Below are 21,342 nucleotides of genomic sequence, written 5' to 3'. Positions count from 1 at the left end.
GTAATTTCCCTTTTTTAATTTTAGAATCTATGATTTCCTTGACTTCATACTCTGGCTGACCCTGAATGTCTAAAGGTTCCGGAGGTTTACTCAATCTCACTTGTGGTTTAAGCTTTTTCAGTAATGATACATGAAACACTGGGTGAATGCCTATCTTAGGTGGCAATTTTAATTTTACATTCACTGGACCCAAAACCTTCTCAACAGAATAAGGACCCACGAACCTAGGTTGGAACTTCCTATTCCCTTTTAAATGAAGATTCTTAGTGGAAAGCCAAACCCGATCTCCCTTCTGATATGGTGGAGCGGACTGTCTATGTCGGTCTGCACATTTTTTATAAGAGAGTTTAGCCTTAATCAAATTTTGTTCTGCAGACTTATGAAGAGAAGAGATTTCTGAAATCAAATTCTGAACTGCAGGTACAACCAAATCTTCTTGAGTTACAAAGGGATTAGGGTGGCGACCAAAATTCAGGTAAAACGGGGAATAGCCCGTAGAAACACTCTTAGCGTTGTTACCAGCAAACTCAGCCATCCACAACCGATCTGCCCATTCACCACCCTGATCAATGAGAAACAAACTGAGATATTGCTCTAACTCCTGATTGATTCTCTCCGTCTGACCATCAGATTCAGGATGATAACTGGTAGATAGTCTACTCTCAATTCCCAGACCTTTAAGAAAAGCCTTTCAAAAATGAGAGATAAACTGAGGGCCTCGATCTGACACCACAATCTTTGGGACTCCATGCATCTTAACTATGCTTTCACTGAAAACTCGGGCTAACTCAGGAGAGGTAGGGGTACCAGACATAGGAATAAAGTGACTCATCTTAGTGAAAGTATCCACTATCACTAAAATGGTGTTAAACCCCTTGCTGATAGGCAAATCTACAATGAGATCCATGGAAATTGTGTGCCACGGATGGGTAGGAGTGGGAAGTGGTTGTAAAAATCCCTGTGGAGCTTGCCTACTAGGTTTACTTCGTGCGCATAACTCACAAGACTGCACATATTGTTTGACTTGAGAGGATAGCCCAGGCCACCAAAAGTAACGCTGCACCAAATCAAGAGTCTTGGAAAGTCCTTTATGACCAGCTAAAGGATGATCATGACAACTTTGTAACGCCTTCTGTTGAAGAGTGCATGTGGGAAGATATAAAGCCTCCTTGAAATAAGGTAGTTGCTGATGACAACGTCTTTCTTTTCCCAACAAGACCCACTTCTGAATCTCTTCAAGAGTCAAACTTTTCCGGACTTCTTCTTGAAAATTGTCTATGGAAAGAGTACAAATAATCTTGGTCTCTGGAATGATTGGTGTGGATCCACTGCATGTTCACATTCTTCCGTGTTCAGACGGGACAATGCATCAGCTTTCCCATTCTTGGTGCCCGGACGATAAGTGATCACAAAATCAAAATCTGCAAAATACAAAGACCAGCGTAATTGTCGCGGGGTTAAAGTCTTGGCCGTCTTTAAAAACTGCAGATTTTTATGATCTGTGAATACCGTCACCGTGTGTTTCGCACCCAGCAAGTAATGTCTCCAATCTTCGAAAGGATCTTTCACGGCCAATAATTCTTTTTCCGTAATTGTGTAATTCAATTCAGCCGGATTCAATTTCCTAGAACGGTATGCAACCGGATGAAGTTGCCCAGTTTGCTGATGACGCTGAGAAAGAACTCCACCAATTGCTTGATCTGAAGCGTCAACTTCCACAAAAAAGGGTTCTGCAGGGTCCGCATGTAACAGAATAGGAGCAGACACAAATTTCTTCTTCAAATTCAGAAAGGCCTTTTCCGCCTCCAGGTTCCACTCAAACTTGACTCCCTTTTTCAACAGACGAGTAATGGGAGCAATTAACTGAGAAAATCCTTGGATAAAACGTCTGTAAAAATTGGCGAACCCCAAAAATCGTTAAATCTCCTTGATATTATGAGGAGCTGGCCAATTCTCCACAGCTAAAACCTTTCCAGGATCCATAGTGATTCCCTGAGAAGAAATGACAAATCCCAAGAATTCCACTCTGCTCACATGGAAGACACATTTTTCCAGCTTGACGAACAAATGATGAGATCTTAATCTTTCCAACACTAATCGAACATGTTTGAAATGTTCCTGTGAATTCTTGGAGAAAATTAAAATGTCATCCAAATAAATTATGGCAATGTTATCAATCAAATCTCCCATGATGTCATTTATGAAGTGTTGAAACACCGCAGGTGCATTGCACAAACCGAAAGGCATCACACAGTATTCAAAGAGTCCGAACTTGGTACGGAAGGCTGTTTTCCACTCGTGCCCTTCTTTCATGCGAATCAAGTGATAAGCACCCCGCAAATCAAGCTTGGTGAAAATCTGGGCCTCCTTAACTTGATCCAACAAAACCGAAATTAACGGTAAGGGGTATCTGTTCTTAATAGTCACTTGATTCAAAGCACGGTAGTCAATACAAGTTCTTAAACTCCCCTCTTGCTTCTTTGGAATAAAAAATAAGGGAGAAGAAACCGGCGATTGAGATGGTCTAATGAAGCCATTAGCAAGAAAACGATCCAAATACTTTTTAAGATGCTCATTCTCTGTTTCCGTAAGAGCATAAATCGGACTGCACGGAAGAACTGCCCCAGGCACCAAGTCAATAGTGCAATCATATGAACGATGGGGTGGTAACACCTCAGCTTCTTGTTCACTAAAGACAGCCTCTAGATCTCGGTACTCTGTAGGGATTTCTCCAGAAGTGATAACTCCAATAGACTGCCCTCCAAACGAAAGTAAGGTTGCCTGAGAAGGTTCTTCCAAAACCTCTTTGGGACCATAACAATGTTCCAAACAAAATTTAGATTGCATGCTGACTGTTCGGTTCTCCCAATCGATGGTCGGATTGTGAGTGGTTAGCCACGGTAACCCTAAAATCAATTGAAATTGTGGTGCATCAATTGAATTGAATTGTAATATCTCCCAACGACCATCGGATTGAGCCAACATTAATTCCTCAGTATGACAGGTGATAGGACCGGAAGTTAAATTCGTTCCATCCACTGCACGTACGGGTTCCTGTCTTTCTTTCCGGATAGCACGAATTCCCATACTTCGGGCGTATTTGATGTCACAAAAATTGCCTGTGGCCCCAGAATCTAACATGATGGCCACTCCAAAAATTTGATGTTCACGAAACTTTAATGTCATATGAAGAATCACATGAGGAGACATTGTCTGAAGAGTGTTTAAGATCAGATGAGAATCTGGAGCTGTTTTATCCTCCTTCACCACCAGAGCGACTCCGTCTACTGATGGCTTGTCTCGTTTCCCTTCAACGGTGTCTTGGGTCGCTTAATGCATTCTTTCACAAAATGACCGGAGCCACTACAGTATAAACACAACCTCTTCAATCGTCTCTGTTCCTTTTCCTCTTTACTCAGGGGTCCTCTAACAGCTCCAATCTGCATCGGTTCGCTGTCATTATTACCAGCAGATCCTTTCTCAGATCGTGTTCGATCAAAACGGGGAAAATTGACTCTCCAATCTTTTCAATTCTCTCCTTTGCGTTCAGAACTACGGAAATCCAATTCCAACACTAAATCCACCAACGCAGATAGTTGTGTCGGACGATTCGGGACTTGGGCTAGAGTGTCCTTTATTTCATCTCACAAGCCTCGGTAAAACAGGGCTGCTCTCTTTTCTTCAGGCCAGTTGGTTTCCAGAATTAGTTTATTGAATTGAGTGAGATAAGTGATGAGATCCTTAGAGCCCTGACGTAACTCTAGCAACTCATTATCGGTAGCCTGGGAAATCCTTCTCCTGTCAAAAATTCTAAGAAATTCCCTCTTAAAGAGATCAAAATCACATAGAAGGGGGTCATCTGCACTAATCAGTGGCATAGCCCAATTATCTGCATCGCCACCCAGATAGGATAGAATAAAGGCCACCCTAGACTGAGCATTGGGAAAGAGCGTGGGACGGCACATAAACTGTAGGGAGCATTGGGTTAAGAAAAGTTGTGCTTTTTGGGGATCACCAGTAAATCTTTCTGGAGCTGCCAACGGAATCAAAGGAGAGACCGAGTGTATAACCTGTGTAACTGCCTTAGGATCAGTGCTTGGATTACTGGTACTAGGAACTGACGTACTCTGAACTGGATTCCCCATAGCCAACCCATCAACCTTCTGAGCTAAAGTTCTAGTCTCCTGACGAGACGCCACCAATTCTTGTCTCAAACCTTGATTCTCCTCCCGTACTGCTCCTAACTCTCTTTGGATTCCCTCCAGGATGTCCCCCAAGGCCTTCAAATTCATTCCCTCAGCCATACTGCCCGAGCGAAGTAAAATACGTAGGCACTGCAATCTGTCAAGTTGCTCCAATCACTTCGCAGAGGCAGTACTGATGCTAATCCCAATCGCCCTCCAACCAGTGTCTCCGCTTCAAGAGCAAAGTCCACCAGCCAAAGGGAAAAGGGGAAGTGGAAGAAAAGAAGAGACACCTTGAATCCTCTGCTACACACACTGGCTGCTGGACGCTATTAGCTTCGCTCCTCTGCCCAGTGAAAAAGCCTAATGCACAGAATGGGAAAGAGAATAAACAACAACCCACTACTTCTTACATCACTCTATGTGAAATAATTAAGCTTATCCTACCAGTGGTGCTCAAGGCAATTGCTACTCTTCGTGTATAGGTATTAATGTTGAGCAGGAAGCTTTCTATCTGTGAGGTAAGGAGAACTACATTAACATACTTATATTTATCTTTCTATGGACTCCTGGTATCTATTTATCTATTTATTATATAGCTGAAAAACCTCCTGCAGCTGTCTTGAAAGGGGTTCTTTATTGTTATCCAAAAGTTCGCAATGTAGACAAGAGTCTCTAGTCCTGGAATCCTTATGGCGCGCAAAAAGGTAGAGGGAAGGAACAGGGGGGGACAGGTAAGAATAGGTAAAGCGCAAGGAATACCGAAGGACGGTTCGCTGTTGGGAAGGACTTCGCTGCAGTTTAATTCACGTTTACTCTTGCTGCTGCCTTTAAACAATGGTTCAGCTCCTGACAGGAAACGCTTCTTCCTCTGAAAGCTGCTCAGAAATAAGTTCACTTACTGACTGAAGCGCTATTGCTGCTGTAGCTTCAATGAAGTTCTCACTCCGCTTCCAGAACTGCTGCACGGAGCCCTAAACGCCTTCTTACTGCCGTTATGAAGTCTCTTCAGAAGACACTATTCGAGACTCCAGGCACGAACTCGAACCCCAAAACGGAGAATTCGGAAAAAGCAGAATGCTGCTCGAAACTCGAAGACTATTAAGCCTTCGTGGAATTACTGAAATTACTGCGACAAGACTCTGTAACTCCCGTCTGGAAAGATAACGCGGAGTTACAGAATTCCGCTGTGACTTCTTGAAAATCCTTCGTTGAAGTGCGCAGTTACTAACTCGCGCACTTCCCAGATTCACTAACGTACACTACACTAACGAGAAACAAGGGACACCGCGGCGGCCATCTTAGGAAGGAAATGAAACACAGTGTACAATGGGCGCTATTTACAAGATTGCTAAAGTCAATTTAAATATGACAAGGAAAACAAACATTTACCTGATTGGTTTTAAAGGTAGTACAGGTCCTCTTGCTTGGTTTGGGAACTCCAATCGTGGCAATGCTAAGGTTCCTGACACTCGCTGCTGGAAACGGACAGACTGCGCTACATGCAGGTCCGAGACTGGGCCCTACACCCGCAGGTGCGGGAAACTGCTGACAGGACGCTCTTACCTTACGAAAGGTGGTTATTGACCCGCACCTCTGACGCGAATCTTATATCGGACCTTTACAAGTTTCTGCAACCTTCCCCCTCACACTTTTACAACCCGGGCAGGAACCGCTGGGAACGGGAACTGGGCCGAACACTCAGTCACAAAGAGTGGGACCAGATTTCGCACAGAGCCCGCCACTCCGCATACCACACAGGACTAACAGAGACGATGACTAAGGTATCTACATACTGGTACTATACACCAGAACGACTGCATGAAATGGACCGCAAGTGAGAGAATGTCTGCTGGAAGGGTTGTGGACGGGTGGGCACACTATCACATATACTATGGGACTGCCCGCTCCTGCATTCTTACTGGGGGGAGGTGATAGATGCGATTGACACTCACTTCAACACCGAACTGCCGTGCTTCCCTGCGTACATTCTTTTGGGTCTCCCGAATCGCCTGATGTACCCTCTGAAATCGCGTAGAGGACGCCAGATCGCTATTGCTTTAGGCGCTGCGGTGCAAAATATCCTTACACACTGGGGAACTGCTGAGCTCCCCTCCATCACAGGGTGGTTACATAGGCTGTGGTATGTTCTGGGGATGGAGAAGATGTCTCTCACGTTAACGGGGGATATAGAGCAGTTTGACGAGCTTTGGCAGCTGTTTCAGTCCCTCTTGGCTAATGAATTTGAGATCTCTTGTCCCAAATACCTCCGCCTTTTACGCCTTACGACATCTGAGGGGACAGCCTCCTGAGTGGACCTTGGGTAGGGTTGGAGTCGGAGAGAGTGACACAGCGATACAGAACGGGGCGGGTTTAAGCACTGGGCGGGGGGTTGGGGGGGAAGGGTGTTTGTGGGAGTTTGGGGTCAGGGTGGGGAGGGGTTTGGGGAGGGGCTCAATCTCCATTCGCAACACTGCATCTATCTATGTATCTTTGCTGGTCGGTTCCTTGTTGATATGTCATCCGAAGAAACTTGGACTGCTAAGGACTCCTCGAACCCTTGAGGTCCTACACTATCTATGCAATGTATATTTGGATTCTTTGTGTGGCCTCAATAAAAATGATTTAAACATAAAGTAGCCTTTATTAGAGGAGGTTTGTGTGTGTGTTTTAAAAGATGATGTGGTATCTGCGCCGGTTTGCTCGGAGCCTCCTCTATAAGTGGAGCGGCGGAAAGAACCTCTAGTCTGGGTGGATTGTACTGCACCCATAGACTTAGCAGTGTCTGTGTCCTTTTTCATCTTTTCCAGTGTATTATCTACTTCTGGCCCGAACAGCTGGTTCTGATTGAAGGGCTGGTTTAGGATGATAGTTTGTACTTCTGGTTTGAAACCTGAAATGCGTAACCATGCATGACGTCTGAGAATAACACTAGTGTTAACTGCTCTGGATGCTGTGTCAGCTACATCTAGTGCGCATTTAATTGAGACATTAGATATTAATTTGCCTTCCTGTAGGAGCTCTGCTGCCTTATCTTTGTATTGATCTGGTAGATGTTCCATTAACTTTTCTAATTGGTCGTAATGAGCCCTGTTGTATCGTGATAGTAAGGCTTGTGTGTTTGCTATGCGCCATATGTTTGTTGCTTGTGCAGCAATTCTTTTCCCTGACACATCAATAATCTTGGATTCTTTGTAAGGCGGGGGGGTGTCACCAGAAGTTTGAAAATTGGCTCTTTTACGTGCATTTGACACTACCAAAGAGTCTAATGGCAGATGTCCCTTAATGTATACTGGATCAGCTGGTGCTGGTCTGTACTTTTTCTCTATTCTGGGATTTAACACTCTACACCTTACTGGATCTTTAAAAATGTCTGGAGCATGTTTAATGACTCCTTTGATCATGGGTAATATTTGAGTGGACCTCTGTGACTGTTCAAAAGTGTCTAATAAGAAGTCCTCCTCAATGGCATCAGAGTGCATAGGGACCCCCTGGTAAATTGCAGCTCTGTTTAGTAAGTGATTAAACCCAATACTATCCTCTGGAGGGGAGGGTTTTGTTGGGTAGTACTGAGGATCAGGGATGTCTGGTGCATTGTTTGGTGCAAAATTATATGCATCGTCTTCCTTGGGATATTCTGGGTTGATATCTCATCTAAAGGGCATGTATGTGACTCTGGTTCATCATCCCCCCACCCAAATCATACTCCTCGTCAGTGTGGTGTGATGATGCAGGAGATTGGATAAGAGAAGTTATAGGTTCAGTATATGGATTAACAGGAGAGGAAGAAGATGAAGGAGAGTAAGGGTGCATTGGAGAAGTTGCACAATCCTTTTTGGCAGGAACCACAGGTGTAAGTGGTGTGTCTGCTGGCCTCTTTTTGTGAGGAATTGCTTCCACATGTCCAGTTTTTGGGTTAATATGGACTTTTTTCTGTCTTGGATCTGGTGTAAACAGATCTTCCTCCTGTATAATCTTCTTCGGCGTCGATTTTTTCGGTGCCGGTAGAGGTTGCTTAGTGTTCTTTGCCTTAGGAGGAATGATTGAGTCCTGTGGCAATTTTTTCGGTGCAGAAGGTGGCTTAGGTTTATCTGGAGTCTTTGGTACCAATATTGGCGGTTTCAGCGTGGAGGCAGGTTTTACTGGGCCTGCGGCGCCGGAATCTGGCTTCCCTTCTTTGTTTTTGGAACCGGAAGGTTTCGGAGTGGAAGCTTTCGGGTCCGGTACTGTCTTTGGCTTCGGCACCGATGTGTCTTTTGGTGCCGAAGGGTCTTCGTCTTTGGACACCGAAGGGCGTTTTGGCTTCGGTGTCGACGAGTCCTTCGGTGTCGAAGGATTTTTTGGTGCCAATGGAAGAGGTGGAATTGGCACATGTGGTTTTTTCGGTGCCGAGGCACCCGAAGGCATAGTCTGTTTCCTTGGAGCCGAGCCCGAAGGCGGGGCGTTGGAGGGTAAATTTCGGTCTCGACTGGGCCTCATGGGCGGAGTGCTGACCGTTGCCTTTGGTTTGGGTAGTGTGTGTTGTGCAGGGGCAGAGGTACTCACGGGTTTTCGAGATGGAATCGAATCGTCCGAGTCCTCTGCCCCCGATATGATCTGGAGATCAGGCGAGTCTTCCTCGGCGAGTGGAGCCTTGTCCTCGGAGATATCTTCGATCGGATCTTCATCCGCGGAGACGTCCTCTTCGACGATCTCCTCCTCAAAGATGGCCTCATCTCTTGTCGACGGGCCCTCCGATCCCGAATGGTCTTTTTCGATCGGAAGGAGGCACAGGCTGTGCAGGTCGACTCGTCGTGTTCCGGCGATAGACAGAGGTTGCAAACCTCGTGATGGTCGCTATAAGGGAATTTTGCTCGACATACCGGGCATCTCTTGAATGGAGTTCTGTCCATGAGGCGTAGGCCGTACGGCGCCGATAGGCTCAACGGCCCGTGTCGACGCACCGGGATGTAGCTGGTGATGTCCAACGTCTGTTCGATGTCGAAGAAGTTTATTTAAAGTTTTACGCTTCGAAAAAGCAGAAAAAGTGTTTTCTAGCCGGAGCGGAAAACTTTCATCCGAACCCAGTGGCGGAAAAAAACAATCTGAGGATGGAGTCGATGACCATGCGCAGTATTGTCCAAGGGAGGAGTCACCTATCTTGTGACTACAAAGACTTCTTCCAAGAAGACAACAACAACCTGCAATCATCCGAGCCCAACACCAGGTGGCGATCTATTGCTAAATGTACAACTCTGCAGCTCTACATGCCAAGAACAGACAAGCTTCCCAGGACCGGTTTCTGGCATTACAGCCGTCTTCAGCCCGGCTTGCTTGAATCCAGTGGCAAAGTGAGCAAGGGACTCACATCTGAGCATACCCTGCCACACTTATTGCGGCCAAAGCGGTACACAAGGGGGTGGTGATGGACGGAGCATCTAAACCAATCAAACACTCACACCCAGTCAAAAGATCTGGGTTTGATCCATCACCGTTCTTTAGCCCACTCTGCCACCCCATTTCAGACATGGCTATATGCAAATCAGTCTGACCCTGTGCCTCATGGGAACAGTCCAGCCGAACTGCCAAGCCATGCCTTCCCTGGACCGGAAACAAGCTTCCGAGGACCGGTTTCTGGCATTCCAGCCGTCTTCAGCCTGGCTTGCTTGAATCCAGTGGCAAAGTGAGCAAGGGACTCACGTCTGAGCATACCCTGCCACACTTATGGCGGCCAAAGCGGTACAAAAGGGGGTGGTGATGGACGGAGCATCTGAACCAATCAAACACTCACACCTAGTCAAAAGATCTGGGTTTGATCCATCACCGTTCTTTAGCCCACTCTGCCACCCCAGTTCAGACATGGCTATATGCAAATCAGTCTGACCCTGTGCCTCATGGTAACAGTCCAGCCCGAACTGCCAAGCCATGCCTTCCCTGGACCGGAAACAAGCTTCTGAGGACCGGTTTCTGGCATTACAGCCGTCTTCAGCCCGGCTTGCTTGAATCCAGTGGCAAAGTGAGCAAGGCTGAAAGGTTGACAATTATTCTTTGGTGGCTCCTTTGCAAATGTATTCCACACTTTCCAGTGAGCAGGGATTTGAAGAAATCCACCTTGATTTTGGGAAGCTATTTTCTCAAGGAGCTCACTTTTCTTTTATGTAAAAGTCAGTGCTAGCTGTAGATCCTAGGGCTTGGTAGCAACAGAAGCAGCAGCAGCTTGGCTATGGAAAGCATGTCTCTGAAATAATGTAAATAGTCTCCTTAGAGTCAAGATGAAGAACAAATACCTGACTGCAAACTTCTTTTGGGTATAGTCAGGACAGTTGAGGAAACATGTTTAGCCAGAAAAGCGATGTAGATTATCGTTCAGCTCTCAGGCAGTTCAATTTTAAGTGTAGGACCAGGAACAAAGCTGCATGCAGTTTTAAAAGACCACAGAGAACACAAGTAACTTGCAGAGGAACCACCATCTTTTCCAGACCCACCTACAAAATTCTGAACACATCTCCCACATCCAATACAAAATCAACATATATGTACCCTTGTTCATAGTAAAACATACACTGTACAGAAAGTGAGGACTCCAGTCACGAGGTACTGCACATATTTTACAAAGGGATATTGACAGGTAGCCCCTCATCACGGTTGTAGGTAAAATGCCTGCAACCTTATTTTATGTATCAGTTGATTTTAATTCACTGTCAACTCGGGCAGCAGTAGACGCTCTGAACCCTGGGTGGGGTAGACACTACGTGCACTCCCTTCTCAGTAGATGTGAAGCAAGATCATGAAGCACCTCTGGTAGACCAACAGATTGGCGAGGCCACTGGTGTAAAAACATAAGGCAGACCAGGAAAACAAGCAGGTCAGAGCAGAACAGTTTTGGTAAACCATTGTAGAGCCTTTAAAGCAACAGCAAGTTCATTCTTTGGTGGTTACTGTTATATGATCTATGTATGTTACTTGATCTGACCATGAATTTAGTCGTTTAACACTAAATGTGAGTTAAATACAATACTTTTAGTCCTTCCAGGTCAATACATCCGATGTATGAGAACAATCAGGAGGCCCCTTCTTAAAATTACTCAGCAAATTAATCTGAAAGTCTGGGTGAGATAACAAAGGGTGAATATATCTTCCACCCAAAAAAAAATTCAAAGCAAATACAAAGGTAACTACAAAAGTTAAGAATACGAGTCAGAGCTTAGTGGTCTATTGCATTATGCCATAGATTTGTTTCGTACTGTCATATACATGGAGACATATAGCTGTGTTTAATCATTTAAATAATGTATTTTCTGAACATTGTATAAGGAAGGTGTAGTTCCTGAAACAGTTTTTTTTAAATGGCCCTCTAGTCAGTTTTGCTGGTACACACAGCTCATCGAACCTAGGTGCAATTAGATGGAGAGCAGACTGAATAAAGCATATGCAGTTGCAAGATCTATTTAACCATGTGAGTCACTAAAAGATGGCGAACCACTAATTAAAGGCACCATTTGTCTGGTAAACCAATATGCTATAATCAACTATTCAACATAAGGATACACGAAAAAATAATTTGTCAGCTACAGGCGATTTTCTATTCATACCTCATAATGCAAGGCCCTCAAGTGTCCCGGCATCAACTCGAGAGCACCTTTGTCTCTACGAATTTTGGCCAGACTACAGTTTTTCATGATTTCACTGTTGCTTCGAGATCCTACTCGGATTATTCCGCCGTGTAAAAATGAATGGATTCCTGCAAAACAAAAATGCATTTTTACTGCATAGCAAATAGAACTAATCCAAGTTAAATCATAGACGTACTATAAGATAGTCAAGGTGACTCATGAGATAGGGCATAACCCCTTTGACATCACTAACATACTGTAATGCACACCATTTTTAAAAATAAAATATATATTCCACGCTAGATATATTAAAATTTCTTAATTTTTTGAAAGTTACTTCTTAATTTGTTTGCAAGATTCAGATGTTTCCTGAAAATCAACTTTATTAACAATTCTCTGTCCTTGACATAGAAGACCTCTACCTGTAACAGCGCATTCGCTGATTTTACCTTCTGTAAATGAAGATGTTCTGCACAATTTTGCCATCTGAAAGATGGGCTTCGAAATACCATTTCCCTTTTATATAATACCACGCATGGACCCATAGCTGTCTTCCGAAAAACTTCAACTAGTCACATATCATGGCCCTCTTCAGATTTTTGTCGGCAAAAAATGTTTTTTAATTCGCATAAGATATGTGCATTCGAAATCTCAGAATCAAAACATCTTAAATAAATGTGAGAAATGTTTGCTAAATCGGCATATTCTTGCGTAATTCCAGAATTTCTCATTTTGCAAAATGTGTAAAATGTTTGCCTTTTTTGATTGTTTTTGCTCATGCAAGACGATGGAACATTTTTTCATTAGGACATTTTCTACTCGGACCAGTCTACTGCTAGTATTTCGCGCAGCTTTTCATAACAGAAAACACATTTTGTGCATTGTACGTAATTTTGCAAGACGTATGCCTATTTTACAAAGGAATAAAAAATAACAATTTTATACACCCAAAACTTAAGCTGAAGGTCTTAAATTATCACCTCAAACTTCATCATTTTTAAACCCTTTAAGGGTTTTACCAATAGACTTGGAGAAAACACCACTTAAGGTTTGCCCCTGGCTTCCGGTGCACAGATTTCCACAATACGTGTAATCTGGCACAGATTTCAACAAGAAGTGTAATTTGTTCTATCTGTGGAACATTGACTATAACACATGTAAACTTTGTGCACGTTTTCAGGCACAGCGGAAACCCTGATTAAGCTGTGTTGTATTATGTTATGCGTCTTTGTACTAGGGCGAGACAGTGCAGTAAAGACAACTGACAACTTTCTTTGCAAAAATGGCCATTTTAATGAGGCAGGTGCACATCACAACATGTTCTGTAACCCTGGGCAAATGTGTCGTTCAAAACTATCTTCCTCACTGTACATCTCTATTCACTACCCCCTGGCCTACACTCCACCCCTAAGTACTCCCCCAAAGGTCCCTCACCGCAACTCTCCGTTAACTGTATGTATTCCTACACCCTGCTACATTAAACTTCATAACTCTGAAAACCTCTAACTTCCTGCCTGCTGGAAGTTTGAACGTTCTCTCACCCTCCCTCTTCAAACTGCTTGCCCCTTCTCCCCAACACTCAATATAACTGTTTCAAAACACAAAACCAGCGTGGCAAACTGCCAGTCAGAAAAACATTGGCTAAGAAGCTTTTCTGCCCTCTTGAAATCCTTTTAGTCTTTCTCACTACCCCACAAGCGAACCACTAATGCCTCCGACAATACTTCCAACAGTTGCATCAAATACAAGTCCAAGCCCTTGATGGATAGGTGCACACCTGTTGTGTCCTGCTGGACACATTCTAGTTGATCACAGGATGTGATCTCACACTTTACACCCACCCACCACTGTGTCACGAGTCACGTGACACAGTCAATAAAAGGAGCCAGGCGCACGTGCTCGTGGGTAATTAACCCAGCAACTAGTATGTGTCTGTGTCCAGTCATTACCATAATGAGGGCCTAGGGCCCCCGACACAACAATGGCGACGAGGAGTGGCTGAGCCCTGGCGTGCTACAGCCATTGATAAAGGGGGAGAGAAGGCTGATCGCCGATAGGGCACCCCCTGCCAAGAGCGGCGCCAGCCGGCGAGTAGCCCGCAGGGCGTGTGCCTTGCCCCGGGCCTAGTCATCGTGAGGAGGTGACCGGGAGCCCACCCCGCACCTCTCTAGTCCTACCGAGTGCAGCCAGGCCGTCGGAGTGCCCACGGAGATAAGTGGACCGGCCAGAGCCCACCTGCACCGGCCACAAGTGTGTGGCCCCCACCACGTGGAGACGGAGGCGGTGTCCACCCGCGAGACAGGAAGGCCCGGAGACCGGAGGTGGGCCCGAGTGCCGAGAAATGCCTAGGGGGGGCCGCGCTACCCTGAAGCGACCCCCCCTTATGGTGGCACAGTAAAGCGGAGCCTACCCGCATGACCAGCGTGCCCTGCCGGGCATAATTGCAGCGGAAAATAAACTTAGAACGAGGCAGCAGGGCCAGCGGAGCCCACCCGCGGCCTGCCTGAAGCGTCCCCTGTCCCCCGCCCCATGCAGCGTGTGAGCAGAGAAGCTGACGCGGGCGGAGAGAGGAAAAGCGAAAGTCCAGCGAAAGCCCCTTGTGTCTGCACACCAAGTGGAGCCCACCCGAGACATAGCGACGATTCTCTCCGTCCCCACACGCCTCCCAGCAGCATGTGAGTCTAAGTGGCTGCTGAGAAGGGCAGAGAGTAAGCAAAAGATCCGCATGCGGCCAGCGCAGCCGAAAAGAGAGAAGAGACTGCGGTGTGGGGGCAAACCCGCACATTCATCAATGTCCCGATTTGCGAGTCCTTAATAGCGATTATTAAGGAATCACTATTAAAGACTCGCAAAACAGGATTCATGTAGAAATCGCACAATTAAATGCGATTTCTACTGCTTCCTTATTTGCGATTCGCTAATTGCTAATCGCAAATAAGGAAAGATTCCCCATTCATTCCTATGGGCTAAAGGCCCATAGGAATGAATAGGGAGTCAATCCTTATTTGCGATTAGCAATTAGCGAATCGCAAATAACGAAGCGATTTCAAGGGTGCCAGGGTGTCCAAAGGACACCCAGTAGCACCCCTGAAATGCAAATGTACACAGGTGTTGCGCACACACATGTCCTAAGGACATATGTGTGTGTAACATACAACTTTAAAAAAAGCACTAAAGTGCATTTTTCTAAGTTTTCGCTATTTACCACGAAGTTACACTTCGCAGTAAATAGCGGCCCCATATTGCGAATTCGCAATTTTAAAAATGTTCATGAATAGCATTTAAGGAATCTCTAATTGAGATTCCTTAAATGCGATTCTTCGCAATTAAGCGATTACTGTAATTGCGATTTTTGCATTTGGGATGATGAATCTCAAATGCAAAAATAGCGCTCGCAAAGGGCCGGATTCTCAGAATCTGGCCCTTTGCGAGCCGATTTTAACATTAATGAATCTGGCCGCAAGTGCTTCAAGGGACTATGGACACCCGCTACTGGTCAAGAGTGAATATGGCCCCAGCTGACCCCCCCCCTGCCCGCGCGAGGACTGCGTGAGGCTGGCAGGCAGGGAGGGCGAAAGAAAGGTGCACAGTACGGCCGCAGCACAATGAAATATGCCCCCACCTCCTGAGCACTCGGCAGAAGGAATGAAATAAATAAAGCCACGCACTCACCGCCAGAGTCCAACTGCGCACGTGTGCTCCAGGCAGCATCAGGACGTCTCTGCAGCTGTGGGGGGCATCAAGTTGCAACAAGGGCAGCCCCATCCCGAGCAGCCCTCTGTTTCCTTAGCCCCAGCAAACCTCAAGCTCCATGCTTGCCTGAAGTTCCAGGGCACCACGCAGTACTACGGAACCCACCGAGGTTCCAGAAAGAACAAAAATGTGCCCCCCTGCCATCTAGTGGCCGTATGGTGAAATCACAGGCAGGGGAAGAGTTCCAAGGAAAAGGAACAAGCCTTGGACAAACCAACGTCAAGAACTCAGTACCAGACAAGCCTGCCTCAACGCAGACTAAAGACTGCAAATCACACCAGTTGCTAAAGCAAAACAGGGACAAAGAAGCAAACAAGCACAAGACAAGCCAAGGGAAAGCCTACAGAGGGAAAGCAAGCCTGCAGCGACGCGGACGAAGACTGAGACCCATCATCACTGCTGAGGTGACGCCTAGTGGCCACAGGTGATCACCGCAACCGCAGAAGACGACAGCATTACCCTGGACAGTAAAGGAGAGTCAAAAGTCTACCGCAAGCAGCAAGATTCAAAGGCACCCGATGGAAGAGCGCAAGTGTACCCCGGACGCGGACGGTACAGGACAGCGCCTGACAGTAAGGAAGCCACACCTCAAGTACTAGAAGAAGTACACAGCAAGTACCCAAAGTACTGGAAGAAGCAGAAGTGCAGCACGCAAGTGGAGTAGAGCGATGATGCCAGATAAGCTAAAGAAGAGCAAGGAACAAAGCGACACTGAAGATGTACCACGACGGTACGAAGTGAAGCACAAACTTGCAACTGCCATGCACAATGACGTGCAATGAAAGAGTGACGCAAGATCACCACGCCAAGAAGCTAAAGAGCCTCACCGGCAGCGCGCATGAAAAGTGCACCCACCGGAGAAGGTCCATGGAGCGGTGAAGTAACCCTCCGGAAACAGCAGAGCACACGAAGAGCGCAGACGAAACTGAGCCAACACAAAAGCACTGCAGCAGAAGCAAATGGCGATCCCAACGATCGCGGATAGCGAGAAGACTCACGAAGAGGAAGCTGTCCACCCCATCTGGTAGCAAGGAAGATCGCCTAAGAAGAAAAGGATGATCCGACCAGCCAGATGCGCACCCACAGAAAAAGCCGACCAGTCAGATGGTCGCCCGAAAAGGAAAAGAGAAAGCCGACTTGCCAATAGGTCGCCGGAATGCTGACCCGCCGTAAAGGCGCAGCGAAGGTATTCTGCCAGGAAGTCAGGATGAAGATGTCATGTCAGAAGGTCCGATGTGAAGATCAAGAAGAGCTCCAGGGATGGGACCACAAAGAAGTCTGATGACACCGACCTGAGGAAAAGAAGTAAAACGGAGGCAAGAGAAAAGATCGTAACGACCGGTCCAGTTACAGAAGAGAAGAAGATAGTGTCCGAAAGCCAGGACAAGACCAGAGGGAAACAGGCGGAGTGCACACTGCTTGAAGAAGCCTGGTCAGGCAGAGAAAGACAGAAAGGTGACAGCACCAGGTCGTGAAAAGGAAAATGAAGAAAGAAGTCATGTGGCACGACGCCAAGAACAACATCTGGAAAAGGTGAGGAGAGGTGTGATAAGTCTACACACCTACAAGAAGAGGTGACACACACCACAACATTGTGTACAGTGACCCACACGTCCAGGAGAACACTGATGGCACCAGGAACAGATCAGTCATCTACTTGCAAGACCCCGACGACCCGTCAACGGTAGGAGAGCACAGGCCGGACCATTGGCAACACCCACCTTTGGGATCGAGCGGAAACCTGGATGCGGAGGGAGCTCAGATGGCCTGAACAAGGAGAACTGACCAATCCACACCAGCCCGTGGAGATCCAAGGGGCAAAGGCCTCAGGGACACCGGTGGCAAGGGTCCCGACAAGAGAGATGGATCCGTCGCTGTCTACCCTGCACGTCCCAGGAAGAATAGGAACTTGTGTGCGAAGGCAGGAGTCAACAACAACCCTTCAGGTGGAGCTACGGACTCTGTGAGGTAGTACTCTCATTGTCTCCTCCATTCACACGCAGACTGTGGAGTTGGAGCAACACTGTGGAGAACACCCGGCCCAGTGGAAAACTGATGAAAAGGGCCTCCGGGACATCTCGTGGCAGGAGAACACCCGCGTGAGGGGCATCCTAGTGAGAAGGATGTCTTACAATCACTCCCTCCTTTGCAATGTAAAGCCAAGCTGTCTACAGTGACGAAACCAGACGGACCAGTAGAAGACAACATCCATCAAGTCTACCACCTGGTCATCCTGTTCGGCGTCACCTCAAAAGGAAGATCTCAGTGGACTGACCAACACACTTCCAGGGCGTAAGTCCAGAAGAGCACGCCCACCGAGAACCAGGACGTTGAGCCCAAGAGAACTAACGTTTCAGCAGCAATTTACACCGTCGTCATCAAGCAAGCGGCTGAAGAGATTCATTGTAAATTTGTAATTATTGTATATTCATGTATTTCCTCCCACAGGTTCGGACTTTTGTCTTTCCTTAATTTTTATCAAATTTTGGGAGGAATGTTGTGTCCTGCTGGACACATTCTAGTTGATCACAGGATGTGATCTCACACTTTACACCCACCCACCACTGTGTCACGAGTCACGTGACACAGTCAATAAAAGGAGCCGAGCGCACGTGCTCGTGGCTCATTAACCCAGCAACCAGTATGTGTCGGCGTCCAGTCTTTATACCAATGAGGGCCTAGGGCCCCCGACACAACACACACCGTCACCACAAAAAAACTGCAATTCTTCATATCACATATCAGGATGCCGCAGTCTACCAATACCCTCTTCCCTACAAAATATCCTCACTTCCCTGTTCACTTCCCCCTTAGACTTATCTATAGCTGTCAGTCTATGTGCCCCTCAATCCGTCCATAGTATGAAACTACCTGACCACTGTGCCCTAATTTCTTGCACATTTGCTTTCATATCCTTTATCAAGGCCAACCCTTTTGTCTACATAGGTCTAACTGTCTAACTAGGTCATTTGACCCTAAATGAATGGCTAATACATCAGGGCAGTGTTCTCTGTCTAATAACTTATTCAAACACAGCAAAAACTGCCGCCACAGCATACCCTTTTTTCCACGACATCTAATCCTTATCGCCAATACTTCAAAACACAGCCACGTACCATGGCGTCACCCGCTCACTTGCTGCTTTGCCCACTTGATAAAGGAGTGGCTCACTACCCAGATATTCAACTCCTCCCTGGATGGGCCTGGCACGGAACCTAAAAGCAAACAGCAAAACATGACATGAAGCCCCCCTCCTCACAGTGCACCACCGTTTTACCGCACATAGCTCCTGTAACACGCCGATGACCACCTTCCTCACTGTATTATTCTCTCCCTGGACCAACCTCACTGGCATGTTTCTGTCCCTATTCTAAAAGAGTGTGTCCCATATTCTGATGCCGACATACCCAGACATCCTAGCGGCTTATGCCAACTGCTAGTAGCTAGTAAGCAGTCATTCTAGCTCAGTCCACATGCTGAAAAACTAACTAATACATACCTCCATTAATATTGAAACCTCTGCCAACAGTACAAAGGAAAATATCGCTACACTGGGCACTCTTTCAAAATGATTGTCCATCCTCTTGCTACTTGGTTTTTGACTTCTTTAAGGAAATGCCAATGGCTCCTACCTGTTGGTCAACGTCGGGCAAACCTAAACATCCTTCTCTACTCTTGCCACCCAACAACTCAGAGACCCAGAATGCCCCGAAAAACATCCCTGACATTAACAACGAAAAAACACTGCCTCTCCTATGTCACAATATATGCCAGGGAGGGTATCAATAACCTTACACAGTACAATCCACACCAAAAACTTGCACCTCCTGCCTCCTCCAACTTTTTCCCTCGCCCAACCTTTAAACGGATCACTGACATAACCTCGACAGACCGAATATCGACTGTACAAAATATCGATGAAAAATTATCGACTACAAAATTATCGATTGCCTATACTTAAACAACAAAACACAAAAATATCGAAACCACATTATCGACTAAAAAAACAACGACTACAACAATATCGACTAACAACATTATCGATTTCTAAAACATCGATTATCACATCTTTAAATGAAAAACTGACAAAATATCGAATACAAAAATATAGATAGCAAATTTATCGTTTTTTTAAAATATCGAAATTACTACATCCTTGAATAAATCACTGTATTATCTTAAAATTTAGTCATACTATTCATATTTATTCACTAATTGTTTCTAAAAAGCTATAAAACATACTATATATTTTCCTAACATTTATAACACAAAATAAATACAAACATACATTTTATAATACATAAACAATGTTTCGAACAACTAAACATTTCTTACTGCAAATTATATATATTCCTCCACTTTAAAAATATAAAGATAACATTACCTATACAAAATAAGGCCTTACACATTAAATAAACGTTAATTGGCGTCACCCATATAAGGAAAGCAATTAGTATAACAGGTTAAAAAATTCAAATCCACGAATTAAAACAGACTATCAGTTTAAACAACCAATCCTACTTCAGAAACTATTAGACTAATACTATATAAACAAGATTACAGCAAACTAAAAATGCAGCCTAAATCTCCTAACTAAAGGAAGACGAAACTCTGCAGGATTTCTGAAAGAAAACGTATTGACTTCAACATAAAGACAGCTACACCTATATAAAGTAAGTACTACTACATTATTTTCCATCGAAAATGTAACTCTCAAACCTCACACCTATGTTTAAAAGCCAAATACCTAAAATATATTTTTTTTTTACTATTTATCCTACAGACAAAAAGAAAATACAGAAGACCTAGACAACACCTGGACATCAAAAGTTAAATATAAATAAGTAAGTATATAATTTAAATGTAACTTCGACATTTAATAGATAGGTAACTAAATAGAAACTAGCTAAAAACCTCTACCAAAATATCATAAATAGTTCTAAAATATTTGTACACATTTTCTCCACTTCCACAGGTACATAAATATATACACAGAAAATAACAGTTTGAAGAACATCAACACCTGAAAAGAACTACTTGAAATCATAAAAAGATTTACAGGTAAATCAGAAATGTGTTAAACTGTATTATTAGAATACAACATTATTTTTTCAAAAAATGTAATGACATTCTCTTTTAATTACCTCCTAGCACTACAATACAAGCATGACTGAAGGAGCTAAATTCATTTATTCACAAAAAGGGAAATGCTTCTTTGTTACATGGGATATGTCTACACTCAAGAGAAACAAAAAGATTTGAAAGTTTTTTGGAAGTGTACGAAATATTATGCCAACAAATGTTATGGTAGAGCTATAACTCAGGAGACTACTGTTACTTATACTAAGGAACATAATCACCCACCCAATGTAACAGAAATAGAGATTAGACAAATGCTAGATTCCCTTAAAGAAGCTAGTACTAGTACTGATCAACCAACAACTGCTATTCTGAAACACAATTTAAGTGTACTTCCCCAACATGCTTCTAGCCAATTACCATCTATCGAATCCCTAAAAAAAACTATAGCTAGAAAAAAAAGAGCAACATGCACTACTCCTCCCACACCAAAAACTTTTGAAGAAGTGCAAATTCCCCCTGAACTCTCTGTAACTCACAATAAAGATGATTTTATACTCTATGACAACAAATGTAAAGATAAAAGAATTATACTGTTTGACACAGCAAACAACATGACTAAACTTACCCAATGCCAAACTTGGATGATGGACGGTACTTTTTCTGTATGTCCCAAACCTTTTTTATCAATTATACACTATCCATGGTCATTTCCAAAATGCTAATATTCCATT

General features: G+C 44.9%; 1 protein-coding gene across 2 annotated transcripts in view; it reads right to left on the bottom strand.

Moving 5' to 3' along the window:
* LOC144829052 (NFX1-type zinc finger-containing protein 1-like) overlaps positions 1-21,342 on the bottom strand; it is a 1,360,324-nt gene that overhangs the window by 800,243 nt on the left and 538,739 nt on the right. For both annotated transcript variants that reach the window (XM_078687796.1, XM_078687797.1), the window contains exon 8: positions 11,756-11,904. In XM_078687796.1, coding sequence (XP_078543922.1) covers positions 11,756-11,904 — 149 coding nt within the window. The remainder of the gene's footprint in view (positions 1-11,755; positions 11,905-21,342) is intronic.

Source organism: Lissotriton helveticus, chromosome 4_1, assembly GCF_964261635.1.
Source record: "Lissotriton helveticus chromosome 4_1, aLisHel1.1, whole genome shotgun sequence".
NCBI classification, from domain to species: domain Eukaryota; kingdom Metazoa; phylum Chordata; class Amphibia; order Caudata; family Salamandridae; genus Lissotriton; species Lissotriton helveticus.
The sequence above is the reverse complement of the archived record's forward strand: the minus strand, read 5'-3'. Positions and strand labels throughout refer to the sequence as shown.